Source organism: Delphinapterus leucas, chromosome 3 (genome assembly GCF_059928025.1).
Source record: "Delphinapterus leucas isolate spDelLeu-1000000601 "Yukka" chromosome 3, BTC_Dleu_Yukka2, whole genome shotgun sequence".
Taxonomy (NCBI): Eukaryota; Metazoa; Chordata; class Mammalia; order Artiodactyla; family Monodontidae; genus Delphinapterus; species Delphinapterus leucas.
Genome location: NC_143131.1, coordinates 126,077,315 through 126,091,021, shown reverse-complemented (window position 1 = coordinate 126,091,021; position 13,707 = coordinate 126,077,315). Strand labels below are relative to the sequence as shown.

At 41.0% G+C, this 13,707-nt stretch overlaps 1 protein-coding gene across 1 annotated transcript in view; it reads left to right on the top strand.

Moving 5' to 3' along the window:
* Positions 1 to 608: 608 nt before the first annotated feature.
* The window catches only part of HTR4 (5-hydroxytryptamine receptor 4), a 51,998-nt gene continuing 38,899 nt past the window's right edge, over positions 609 to 13,707 (top strand). Inside the window, 2 exon segments of the mRNA XM_089909479.1 lie at positions 609 to 1,549; positions 2,832 to 3,032. Of these exon segments, the coding sequence (XP_089765605.1) occupies positions 1,347 to 1,549; positions 2,832 to 3,032 (404 nt within the window). The 5' untranslated portion in view covers positions 609 to 1,346.

The window sequence follows — 13,707 nt, the reverse complement described above, 5'->3', positions numbered from 1 at the left end:
ATGCTACTGAATTCTTTTTCCTCATTGAGTTAAATCTTACTTGTCCATAATTTGTACTGTCGATAGTTGGAATTTAGGTGTGGAAGGGTGATTTAGATGGACGTACCTCAAATTTCTTTTCATCTGAACCCTAGCCATAAGGACTTCAGTGAAGCAATAAAACCACTTGTGAGCAGAGTGGAACTTTCTGACTCCTTATTCCAGTTGTCACCTTGTCTTCCATGCCAGGCCTAATGGAAAAAGTTTTGGACAAAGCCAGAGCCCAGACTTCATGGGCTGCTGCGATTTGGGACCAGCAGCCATCTTGGTTTTCAGTCAGAAGAGCTCAGTAAAGACAGATCTTTCTTGGTTCAATGGGACCTGTGTTCCTAGTAGTGGCCTACAGAACAAGCAGCTTCTCCCAGACTAGCCACTAACGTACTCTGACAACTCAGTTCCCCTCTCTGGGCCTTAGTTTCTCTGTATTGAAATGTGCGTTTGGGTCTAAGAGTTTTAAGATCCTTTGAAACTTCATTTAAAAAGAACATTTTACTACTCTATTAAAAATGAAACTTTTCCTGTAGCTTCTGAATAACCTGCATTCATTTTGCTTTTATTGATAGGGGACACTCACTTCCAAGTTAGTAAGACAAAATGCTGAGTTGACAGTAGGAGGGCAGGGTTTATAGAATCAAATCAGTTGCTGAAATTTATAAGAACACAAATTTGAACTGTTATATTGGGCACCAAAAGAAATGTAGTTCAGGGTAGTGAAAGGAGTCCCTGAGTTTATTGATTGTCTGCTGTCTTTCCAATGGGCTTTGCAGAATACGGGATCAGTTTGTCCAGGTCAGCCATATAAGAACAGCCTTCAGCCATGACCTACTCCTTGGACAGCCCACGTGAACACAGCAGCTTCTGCGTGGGCTGGGATGCGGTACTGAAAACAGGGTGGTCCTTGTATTCACACAGTGGTTCAAGTTACTGTCATTCACTCATTCAGAGTCATCTTTCCTGCATTCGATAAATATGAGTGATACATTGAAATTGAATTTGTCAGTGGATAAAACAGACGACGTCCCTGCCCCATGGAGCTTACAACCTAGCTGAGTAGGTGTGCCAAACAAGAATCAACCAAAAAACATTTCTGAGCACAAGCTGAGGTCAGTGCTCTGAAGGAAAGCCTCAAGTTCTCTGGTGGAGAATCACTGTGCAGTCTCAAGATAGTTAATCCACCTCTCTGAGCCTCCTCATTATGTAGGAGTTAACCAGGATAACATGTAAAGTGACAAGTGCAGACATTGGCATATATTAGGTGCACAGTACATGTGTGTTACAGCTTTGATAGTGAAGTTACCTTCCTGAAGATGAACGAGGAAAAGACTAATTTTCTTTCCTGTGTTTCAGAGTTTCCTTCAATTCTTTGTGTTTGTGTGTCTTCCAGTTCTAAGGAGGGTTTCGGGTCAGTGGAGAAAGTTGTGCTGCTCACATTTCTGTCGGCTGTTATCCTGATGGCAGTCTTGGGGAACCTGCTGGTGATGGTGGCTGTGTGCAGGGACAGGCAGCTCAGGTGAGTCACGTGAGGCAACCTCATGAGGAAACCTGGGTGGAGTTCTGGGCTGTCCCTGGAAAACTGAGGTCTGAATTTATAATTTCCATTATAATTTGTAATTATGAAGGGAAAAAGATTCATGGGAATGATGTTTGGAAAATAGAGCATGGAAAAAAATCACATATAATCCCATAGTTCTAACATAACCAGTAGTACAAGCACATAAGTGAATTTCTATCCTGTCTTTTTTCCTGTTTCCTATGTTGTTTTTTTCTGTAATAGTTGTGATCACTCTATATATAATTGCTGAGAGCACATCTAATCTAACCTCCCCACTTTATTAATTGGTTCAGAGAAAGGGTAGATGACTAGTAGTTGATCTAGGATTTAAACATGGGTCTTCTGCTCTTTCCGCTTCATCCTTGGCTGCATTTAGAATCACTTGAAGACCCTTTTAAAATTACTAATATGTGGCATGAGTATGTCCCATGCAATATTTGTGATATACTTATATTAGAAAATTATTCGTTGTTTATCTGAAGTTCAAATTTAACTGGGCGCCCTATATTTTATCTGGCAAACTTGGGGGTGGGTAAGTGGGTTAATCACACAGAGTCCCTGGACTAATTGATCTGGGGTGAGACCTGGGCATCAATACTTAGAAAAATTTACTAGGTGATTCTAGTGTGCAGGCTAGATTAAGAGCCACCAAGCCGTAAAGGGGGATAAAAGATGCAGTGCTATCTCATCTGCTGCTTCCTCTTTAAGCAAGACATGCTGTAATCAAGAAAGTGTAAAAACTAAATTCTAACAAGTGTGGCAAATGTGAGGCACATGGTAGTCAAAGAGTGGAAGACGGTGGAATTTGACACTTTTTTTTAAGGGGGCCCCTTGGGAGGGTGTTCTGAGAATGACTAAACCGAGGCCTAAAGGGTAGATGGGGTGTAGCTAGGCCAATGGTGGGGAGAGAGAGCACCCTGTAAAAACCCTTGAGACTCAGGGACTCTGTGCATCGGGGGCTCAAGTCAGGCCATTGTGGTCACAGGGGAGGGCAAGAGAGGGCTTCTGGTGCAAAGGGGTCTGGAGAAGCCTGAAGTGACTGGACCACGCATGTGACAGAAGGGGAAACTGAATCTCACAGAATATGTTGCACATCTGACTTTTCTTTCCTTTTCTTCCCTCCCTTCTTTCCTTCTTTCTTTGCTTCCTTTCCCCCCTCTTTTCTCTCCTGCTCCTTTCCCCCTAACCTCCTTCCTTCATCCTTCCCACTGCTTCCTCCCTTATACTTTTCCACCCACAGGAAAATAAAAACCAATTATTTCATTGTGTCTCTTGCCTTTGCGGATCTGCTGGTGTCAGTGCTGGTGATGCCCTTTGGTGCCATTGAGCTGGTTCAAGACGTCTGGATTTATGGGGAGATGTTTTGCCTCGTCCGGACATCTCTAGATGTCCTGCTCACAACGGCATCGATTTTTCACCTGTGCTGCATTTCTCTGGATAGGTAAGGCCAGAGCCATTTGCGTAGTGGAGATCCGTGCTGGAGACAACAGCCGGATGGCTATTGGGCTGTGTCTTTCTTTCTTCCCTAATTCATTAGAGGAAATGAATCTCAGAGAGGTAAATCTGGCTATTCACGTATTCATTCACTCTCCAGCTTTAGCACAGCACCCTTTTTAGTCAGGCAGTCTCTAAGGCGCTGCAGACGTAGAGATTAGTAAGGCCAAGAACCTGCCTGCAAGGAGCTTACAGTCTAAGCTGCAATCCTGTTTCCCACAGATAGAGCCCTAAGTTGCATACTGATGGCACGAAGAAAATTCTGAGGGTGCTGAGAAGCAAGAATTAATCTCTCTGCTCAGTAGGCAGCAGGGTGGTTCAGAATGATAGTATTCTGTTTGAACATGACCTTCTGAAAATGTGTCTGTATCATCATCTTGTGTGCATATTTAGGTTTGTGCCTGTGACTGGGGAGCCTCTTTTCCAGAAAGTCAAAGGTGATTATAAAATCTCCAATAATTGTTTGCTTTTTGGACCCAAGCTAGCATTTAATTCTTGTTGCATAAATGTGTTCTCCTTCTTCACATTTGACTTCAGGAGGCCTAATGATTTCTATCTTTGCCTCATTTGTTGGAGGTGCATGTTTACCATTTGTATCAGCACTTTTCATTTTCCAATTCCTGCTTATTTATATTCAATAATAAAGTCAGAATGCAGTTGAAAAGTCATACTATTGCACTAACATATGCTGCCATCACTGTAGTCATATCTTAAGGGTAGTTCCCAAAAGAAAGTGTGGTGTGAAATATCTCAGGTTAGCAGAATTGCCAGGGACAACCTCTTAACTGTCTCTTGATTAGTCCAGAAGACCCAGCTTTCCACCTAGTCTTGGGATAGGTCACTGTTTCTTTAATAGAGGAATAGGAAGAATAGTTGACTTAAAATTAGAGATTGTGCTATATCTAAAATATATACCTTTTACTGATGAACCTAGTGGCAGGGCAGGAATAAAGATGCAGATGTAGAGAACAGACTTGAGGAAGGGGAAGAGGTGGGGGGGAAGGGGAAACTGGGACGAAGTGAGACAGTAGCATTGACATGTATACACTACCAAATGTATAATGGATAGCTAGTGGGAAGCAGCTGCATGGCACAGGGGGATCAGCTTGATGCTTTGTGACAGCCTAGAGGGGTGGGATAGGGAGGGTGGGAGGGAGGCTCAAGAGGGAGGGGATATGGGGACATATGTATATGTGTAGCTGATTCACTTTGTTGTACAGCAGAAACGAACACAACATTGTAAAGCAATTATACTCCAATAAAGATATAAACATTTTTTTAAATAAAACAAAAAATGTACCTTTATACACTAAAATCAGAGTTTTCCCAGGTAATTACTCATGCTGTGAAAGATCCTTAGGGACCGAAACCAGCTGAGGGAACAGCAAATTCATCTCCTATTTTATGGAACAAGTGCTTATTGATTAGAATGGCGTGCGTAATGGCCTGATCTATTTAAATTGTACATGTTCTCTCTCTCTTGCTCTGCCAAGAACGTATAGATGAATGTACATAATTTAAATGCAATGTATAATGAGATTCCACTCTACAACTAGAGATGGTAACGTGGGTAAAACAGAACTGTTGGTTGGCAGGCAGAACCATAGTGTCACAATTTGAAATTTGTGTTTATTAGCTTATTTACAACAATCTGATTTCAGTGCATGAAAGACTTTTTAAGACAGTCGGTATATACTGTAAAAAAAGTTCACATTAGAAAAAATAAAATGTGAGGAAGCAGAAAATATATGGACATCCTGCAGGGTAGCCTGCGTGTGATCGTTGCCAAAATAAGTGGTGAGACTAAAAGTATTATAGGAACTTGGAGAAGGCAAAGTTGAGGAGATCAGGTTACCTGGAGGTAACCTTGAGGTTTGGGCAAAAAGCCTGAGTGGGTGGGGAGTGAAGAATGGGAGAAAACGTAGAATCATCTTCCTGATGTGGATGGTTTTCTCTGGGCAGCCTTGAGAGAAGAATTGAAGGTTTCCTAGGAAGGTTTGGCTTCAGAGTTCCACGTTGACTATCACCTTTTGAAACCATGAAATTTTCCCTGAGTAGGCCTCAGTTGTCATGAAGCAGTATGGGCTGGTAATTAAGAACCATCGGCTTTAGAACGGAGGTAATCCAGGTTCAAATCCCAGCTCAGCCAGTTTTTAGCTCTGAGAATGGTGATAAGTTACTAAGCCTTGCTGAGCCTCGGTTTTCTTACCTCTGAAAATGCGGGGCAGTAGCACATATTTTATCAGATGGCAGTTAGGGTGAAGCTAGATGATCGATTTAAGGCATAGCATTGGCCCAGCTTGGTGCAGCCCTCCATGTTAGTGGATGTTAGTTCCAGTTTCTTGTAACTATCCATACGACTCATGATCTTTCTTACAAAACTTGGACCTCCTCCTCAATGAATGGCTTTTCCAGCAGCTGCCACATCCAGAAACCAGGTAGTTACTCTTAACGCGGTCTTCCCTTATCCCCTACATTTAAATAATGATAAGTCCTACTGATTTTTCTTCCTGCACAGATCCTAGTCTATTTCTTCCCATTTCTGTCATCCTAGTGCAAACTAATATCATCTCTTGGATGTCGCTGCAACAATCTCCCATTTTATCCCCACTAATTTATCCTCTATTTTATCCCTGCTAATCCGCTTGATACTTACAAGATCTCAGCGATCTTTTAATACTGCAGCTCTTATCCCATTGTTCCTTTGCTTAAAACCCTTCAATGGCTGTTCATTGCACTGAGGATAAGACCAAACTCCTTGACCTGTAGGGTTTTGCACCATCTATTTCCTGTCTATGTTCCCATCCCCACGTCATGCCCTTCATGCCCTTCACCAGCTTCACTCGACATTTTTTCTCTTTTTCCAGTGCTCTGTGCTCAGCCACTTCAGCCTTGGCTCATCCCTCTGCCCAGAAAGCTCCTTTGCTCCCTCCTCTCTTGAATGTCTTTCACATTTTAGCTCAATCCTCTCTTCCTTGCAGAAGTCCCCTCTGAGCCAATCAAAACCATCCTTCTCCTTTGAAAACTTAGTGCAATTGTGATTAAAACCACAATTGATTTTTCTTTAATTTTTTCTTAAATGTCTCTATCTCCCCCAATAGGAAAAAGACCAAGGACATGAATAAGGACAAGGCTCCTCCCCTCACAGAACTTACCTTTTAATTGGGAGATTGATAGTTTACTAGTAATTACATAAACACAGATTTAGGTATTTTGTAAACACCATTGAACAAATGGACCATTCAGCACATTCTCTTTTTTTAATAGTTCTGCCAATAATTCCATTTCCTTCTCTGATAGTGGACATCAAAATTCTAATACTGTAAGTTAAATGGAGTCAAATGGTTTTGTTTTCTTCTGGGAGTCTTGGAAACTTGCCATTTATCTCCCATCATTTCCTGTCCCAAGAGTGACATTCTCATTGAGGTAGAAGGTTCACTCTGGATGTTACAGGACATTTTGGCCTGAAAGAGTATGATTTATTTACATCTAGCTTCTATTTTGCTGTATTCCTCCCAGCATGACAATTGGGCTGCCATGAGACAGCCTGAAGTACAGAGTGAATGTCTCAGAGAGGTGGGATGTTGCTGCTTGCCAAGTGACTCCTAGCAAGGTATCTTGTCCTTCTCTCTAAAGCTGCCCTCAGTCTTTGGGGGTGACTGATATAGGGTAGTGCCTCTCGAGCAAGAATGCTCACCTTGATTCCTAATTCCACCCAGATGGCAGACTTCTGTAGCAAAGTAAAATGCAAGACTTCATTAATATATTATTGAATGCATTTCTCCAACCACCATCTTCTATCCACTGTGCTTCCTGGTGCTTTGAGAATCGAAACCTATTAATGAAAGTTTATTGACTCATTAGAAGTATTTTCTAAAATATGATTTAAATACATGCATCATATAGTATGGGTCACGGGAGGTCAAAAACTGCATTAAAGCTTTACATACAGTTGATTATTTTAAATCTGAAGTTACTGTGAAAATTAAAACCAACCAGGTATTTGTAACAGAGTACTGGTTTTTAAGTGGAATATAATGCAGCCATTAAAAACCATGAGAAATAGCTCATGTGTTGTCCTAGAAAGATATCACTGGTTTATTATGTGGGGAAGAAAAGCAAGTTTCAGACTTTAATGTTTAGAATAATTACACTTTTTTTTTTTTTTTTTTTTTTGCGGTACGCGGGCCTCTCACCGCTGTGGCCTCTCCCGTTGCGGAGCACAGGCTCCAGACGCACAGGCTCAGCGGCCATGGCTCACGGGCCCAGCCGCTCCGCAGCATGTGGGATCTTCCCGGACCGGGGCACGAACCCGTGTCCCCTGCATTGGCAGGTGGACTCTCAACCACTGCGCCACCAGGGAAGCCCTAATTCCACTTTTATAAAGTAAATATATAGATGTTTGTATCTGGGTGTACATGAATGAGTGAGTGTGAGAGAGAGTAGGAATGAAGTTGTACCAAACTATTAACAATGGTTATATGGGCACAGTAGGGGGTAGTGTTGGCTAGGCTGGATGGTCATTTGGATTTTTGTTGGGAGCCTTCATTTTTACTAATTTCTGAAATATGTATTCAGTTTTCTCTTTGCTAGAAGTTAATACTTCTTGAATGTAAGCATGTCCACAATAGCCTTTTAGCTGAAAGTGCTCCTGGGACAGCACATTCCTCAAATCGCTGAGAACATTCTGACTTTAGTGTTAGAAGTTCCCTCTGAGGTCAGAACAAGGTGGGGAGCATGGACATCTTTCTGACCAGTGAGTTCTCTCTGCCTCCTCACAAAATGCCCTAGGATCTCCCCCCAAGGGAGCCTTCACCATCTCCTGTTGGCAGATTCTTCCTCGTGAGGACCCTCACCGTCATCTTCGATCACCCCACCCCAGTTCATGACCTTGTGTTTGATCTATTCCGACAAGATCTTTTATAATCATCACAGTTTTTAAAAAATCATCATAATAATACCTGAGCATTTTTTAAAAAAAAAAGTTATCATTTCACAAGTAAAAATGTCCCCATTTCTTCCTCTCCACTTCCACCGCTGTACACCCTAGAGTTAACAACTGTAAATAGTAGCCCCCTCTAAATCCCAATCATTTCACATACAATAAGCAGACTTGTTATGAACATGTTTTTAGTTTATTCAAATGGGTTTATTAAATAAGACTTTGAAGAGGGCTTTCTCTGTATATATCCTAATGAATTGCCTGAGTATAGTGTTTTTACCAACTTGCTTCTCGGATGATGTATTACTGAGGTCTTTTTCAGCATCATGTAACAGAAAATAAACTGATTGGTTCATAGCTGAAAAGTCAGGCTTCAGACATGGCTCTGCACGGCTTGAACATTATCATCTAGTCTAGCTCTCTCCCTGTGTGTCTCTGTCTCCCTCTCCTTTTTGTCTCCTTCTTTCCTTCTCTTTCTCTCTGTGTCTCCCTCTCTGTCTCTATTTCTCTATGTCTGTACCCATATTTATATCTCTCTCTTTGTCCCTATGCTGTTTTGTTGTTGGATTCATTCTCAGGCTGTGTTCAGAAAAATAGCTATAGGCAAACATGTGTCTTAAACCATCCTTAACTCATGAGTCCAAAGAAGAGAAACAAATGCTATTTCTCATTGAAGAACTTTGGTTGGCTTTGCTTGAGTCAGACACTCTCCTCATGACTAACCATCGTGGGGTGGGGATGACACATCAGGTTGCTGGTCAGAGGTGAGGCACTGTGACTGCCAGCTTTACCAGAAGCATACGTTGCAGGAAGATGGCATTTCCTTCTGGAAAGAGGGATGTTGGGCAGACGAGGATAGCAGATATCAACTTCTCTTAAGCTGACCAGAGGACTTACAGGTATCTTTATGGAGCCTCTACAACATGACAGAGGTGTGTCATCCCCAAGTCTTCTTTATATTATGCCACATATTGCTAGATCCTTCCACTGGCTTCATATGCCATACTTCTCAGACTTTTAACCATTCCTATCCTCTTTCTCTGATCATGCTGTATTTTGCCCTGCATTTGGCTCAAATATAGTTCCCTTTAAAAAAGCTATTTCACTTCATTGAGGATACCATCACCTATAGCATTGCAAGATTTTCTCTTTGATATGTCCATCTGAATTGTCACCCTTCCGCTTGGCAGCCCAGGAATTTGATGTGTTTTATCTGCAAAAATCCTCCAACAGTTTCTCAGTCACAGATTTTCTTTTAAAACAATTTTGCTTGTACAGTAAAACATACAATTCTGACTTAAAGATTGCATATTTCATCCTGTGCTGGAGATAAGTGTGCCTGCATTTCTTAACGATCTCCCTGGAGCATAACTCAATTTTGCAATGTATAAATGAAAAGTGTCTGTCACTGTGAACTTGTGTCACACAATTACATTTGTTTTCCCAATAGGATTGAAATACATTTCTACAAGGAGTGGGGATTATAAGTTTCCCCTTCTCACATACTCTTTGAGGTTCATGCTTTGTATGTAATAATAATATTTGTTGAGTTTCATGCTAGAGGATATGAAATCTTATTTTTATATTAATTTCATCAAATACTTATCGAGTGCTTACTAATTGCCACAAGGTGAGTAGAGCACTGGAGGTGCAGTGGTGAACAATCAGAAAAGTTCTGAATCACAGAGATTTTAGTCTAGTGGAGAATACAGATAGTGAATAGGTAGTTATAGTAAAATTGGTGGTCATTGAAATAGAATAAGGGGAAGTCAAGGAAGTTGTTGGAGCATGTGACCTCCAGTGCAGGGAAAGCTTTCAGAAAAAGTGATGCTGAAGCTGGGATCTGTAGATGATGTAGATGCCAGTAGGGGAAGGGGGAGAGGGTGAGGTATGGGGAGCGACAGTTCTAGAAATCAGCATGTGCAAAGCCCCAGAGGTTTTTCAGTTTCACATTATCAAATATAGGCTAAATTCTTAGCTTATCTTTCAGTCCTTTTCCCAGAATTATCCTCAGTCTTTGTCTTTCGTATCTCTACTCCCACCCATGAGTGGTCTGTTATCATTTCCTGAGTATGGTGTGTTTCCTCGTAATTCCATGTTGCACCTGTGTCTTGAGTTTCTTTTCTTTTCCTGGTGTACCATCCACCCTTCTTCAATACTCACCTTCTCCACTAACTGGCTGAGCTTCATTCCCAAAGAAAATTTGTTATTTCTTTCTCTGAGCTCCCATAGAATGTTAAATATTAACATAGCAGTTATCACTCATTTTAATAATTGGTTTATTTATCTGTCTCACCCCAGACTACCAGCTCCTTGAGAGTCAGCCTTTATCTCATCTGTTTCTGTGTTCTTCTTACAGATCCCCAGTAGCTGCTCCAGGCATGTTTAGCTGAGCATAGAATGCTCTCAGATGTGACTTGTGGTTTGATATGACTTTAGTGTTAGCTTTTCTCCCCTTTTAGAAATCTTGATATATAGATATATAAGAACGAGGCCTGGGATGCTAGGTTTCCTGGATTCAATCCCAGATTGACCAGTTACCAACTGTATGATCTTAAGGAAGTTATTGAAATTCTCTGAGTTTAATCTTCTCATCGGCAAAATTGTATTAATTATAGTATATTCCATTTGGAGTTTGTGAAGACTAAATTACTGATTATATGCAAAGAACGTAAACTAGTATGTGGCAACTAGTAAGCATTCAATAAATGTTAACTACAGTTATTATTCCATTATTGTTTCCCTTTCCCAATGCAAATTCCTGGTGACTCTTGTGGGTGCCTTCCTAGACACTGATACTTGTCTTTTTCTTCCTATTTGCATAGCTGAGTGTCCTTCAAGGTTAGACCCTCAGCCTTCCAGCCCTGGGTATCTCCCTTCTCTTTTTTGGAGACCTCACCCATCCTGTGGCTTTGCTTGCCTGCCCTCATCTCTCCTGCAGTCTTGTCCCATGCTGGGTCCTCTGCCTCTGTTGAACAGCTAGCTGCCTGTTCGACATCTTGCCTTAAGCATCTTTCTGTCTTCTCAAACCCAGTGTGCTCAGAATGGAAATTTCCATTGTAAACAGATATCCTCTTCCACTTTGTACATCAAAGGTGCATTTATTAGTCAACTTTTAGTCATTTAAAGGTAATTGTCTGAGGACATCTTTAATTTATTTACCATGACCAGCTGGATGCCAAGTCATAGCTATATTTTCATAAATATCTTTCAAATCCATCTTCCTCCTCTTTATACATTTTTTCATCCCATTTTGGATTATTGCAGTAGCTTCTTAGTTATTATTCCTGTGTATTATCTTATCTATCAGGTTAATCTTTAAATATGTCTTTTTTCTTGTGTCCTCAGCTAAAAAAGCTTAAAGGGCACTGCATACTTTCCTTCCTCTTCCTAGACAGGGTCACTTTTGTCTAGCCTTGCTTTTTGTCAGCATTACTACGGCATGGACTTTGGCAAATGTAGGTTTAAGTCCCAGTTTTACCATATCCTGGCTGTGTGATGTTGGGCAAATGGATTAAATTCTGTGGGCCTCAGTTTCCTTATATTTAAAATGTGGATGTTGAATGTTGCCTTGCAGAGTTGCTGTAGGAATTAGATATAATGTAGAATATACTTCTGACACAGAGTATGTTCTCAAAAAATAGGTGGTGTGTATAGTAGGAATAGTAGTAATTGTAACAGAGAAGGAAGTGGATAATTATTACAGTTAGAAAAATGCTATGTCACAGATATCTCCAAGGTACTATAAAAAACGAGGATGGAGTTCCCTGGCAGTCCAGTGGTTAGGACTTGGCTCTTTCACAGCTGGGGCCTGGGTTCACTCCCTGGTTGGGGAACTAAGATCCTGCAAGTCACGTGGCATGGCCAACAAAAACCCCCCGAAAAACAAAAAAGCCAGGACAGAGATGGAGAACCAATCCATATCTCTGACAGAAGGGAGTCTCTGCCCTTTGGTCCCTATTCATGATCTCATGTTGATGCATGCTAGATTTTTTATGTGACAGCTCCTGGATCTGAGAAACCAAGGGCCCTCTTAACAGTTGAGCCTCGGACTGGCATACAACACTTCCAATGTACTCTGTTGGTCAAACAAGTCACAGGGCAGCCCTGTGGGAAGGGGGCAGATGCCTTACCTCTGGATGAGAGCAGTGGCCATCCTTTTTTTTTTTTTTTTTTTCTTATTTAACATCTTTATTGGAGTATAATTGCTTTACAATGGTGTGTTAGTTTCTGCTTTATAAGAAAGTGAATCAGTTATACATATACATATATCCCCATATCTCTTCCCTCTTGCGTCTTCCTCCCTCCCATCCTCCCTATCCCACCCCTCTAAGTATTCACAAAGCACCAAGCTGATCTCCCTGTGCTATGCAGCTGCTTCCCACTAGCTATCTGTTTTACATTTGGTAGTGTATATATGTCCATGCCACTCTCTCACTTCGTCCCAGCTTACCCTTCTCCCTCCCCGTGTCCGCAAGTCCATTCTCTACGTCTTTATTCCTGTCCTGCCCCTAGGTTCTTCAGAACCATTTTTTTTTTTCAGATTCCATATATATGTGTTAGCATACAGTATTTGTTTTTCTCTTTCTGACTTACTTCACTCTGTATGACAGTCTCTAGGTCCATCCACCTCGCTACAAAAAACTCAATTTCACTTCTTTTTATGGCTGAGTAATATTCCATTGTATATATGTGCCACATCTTCTTTATCCATTCATCTGTCGATGGACACTTAGGTTGCTTCCATGTCCTGGCTATTGTAAATAGAGCTGCAGTGAACATTTTGGTACATGACTCTTTTTGAATTATGGTTTTCTCAGGGTATATGCCCAGTAGTGGGATTGCTGAGTCATATGGTTGTTCTATTTGTAGTTTTTTTGAGGAACTTCCATACTGTTCTCCATAGTGGCTGTATCAATTTACATTCCCACCTACAGTGCAAGATGGTTCCCTTTTCTCCACACCCACTCTGGCATTTATTGTTTGTAGATCTTTTGATGATGGCCATTCTGACCTGTGTGAGACGATACCTCATTGTAGTTTTGATTTGCATTTCTCTAATGATTAATGATGTTGAGCATTCTTTCATGTGTTTGTTGGCAATCTGTATATCTTCTTTGGAGAAATGTCTGTTTAGGTCTTCTGCCCATTTTTGGATTGGGTTGTTTGCTTTTTTGATATTGAGCTGCATGAGTTGCTTGTATGTGTTGGAGATTAATACTTTGTCAGCTGCTTCATTTGCAAATATTTTCTCCCATTCTGAGGGTTGTCTTTTGGTCTTGTTTATGGTTTCCTTTGCTGTGCAAAAGCTTTGAAGTTTCATTAGGTCCCATTTGTTTATTTTTGTTTTTATTTCCATTTCTCTAGGAGGTGGGTCAAAAAGGATCTTGCTGTGATTTATGTCATAGAGTGTTCTACCTATGTTTTACTCTAAGAGTTTGATGGTGTCTGGCCTTACATTTAGGTCTTTAATCCGTTTTGAGTTTAATTTTGTGTATGGTATTAGGGACTGTTCTAATTTCATTCTTTTACATGTAGCTGTCCAGTTTTCTCACCACCACTTATTGAAGAGGCTTTCTTTTCTCCACTATATATTCTTGCCTTCTTTATCAAAGATAAGGTGACCATATGTGCGTGGGTTTATCTCTGGGCTTTCTATCCTGTTCCATTGATCTATATT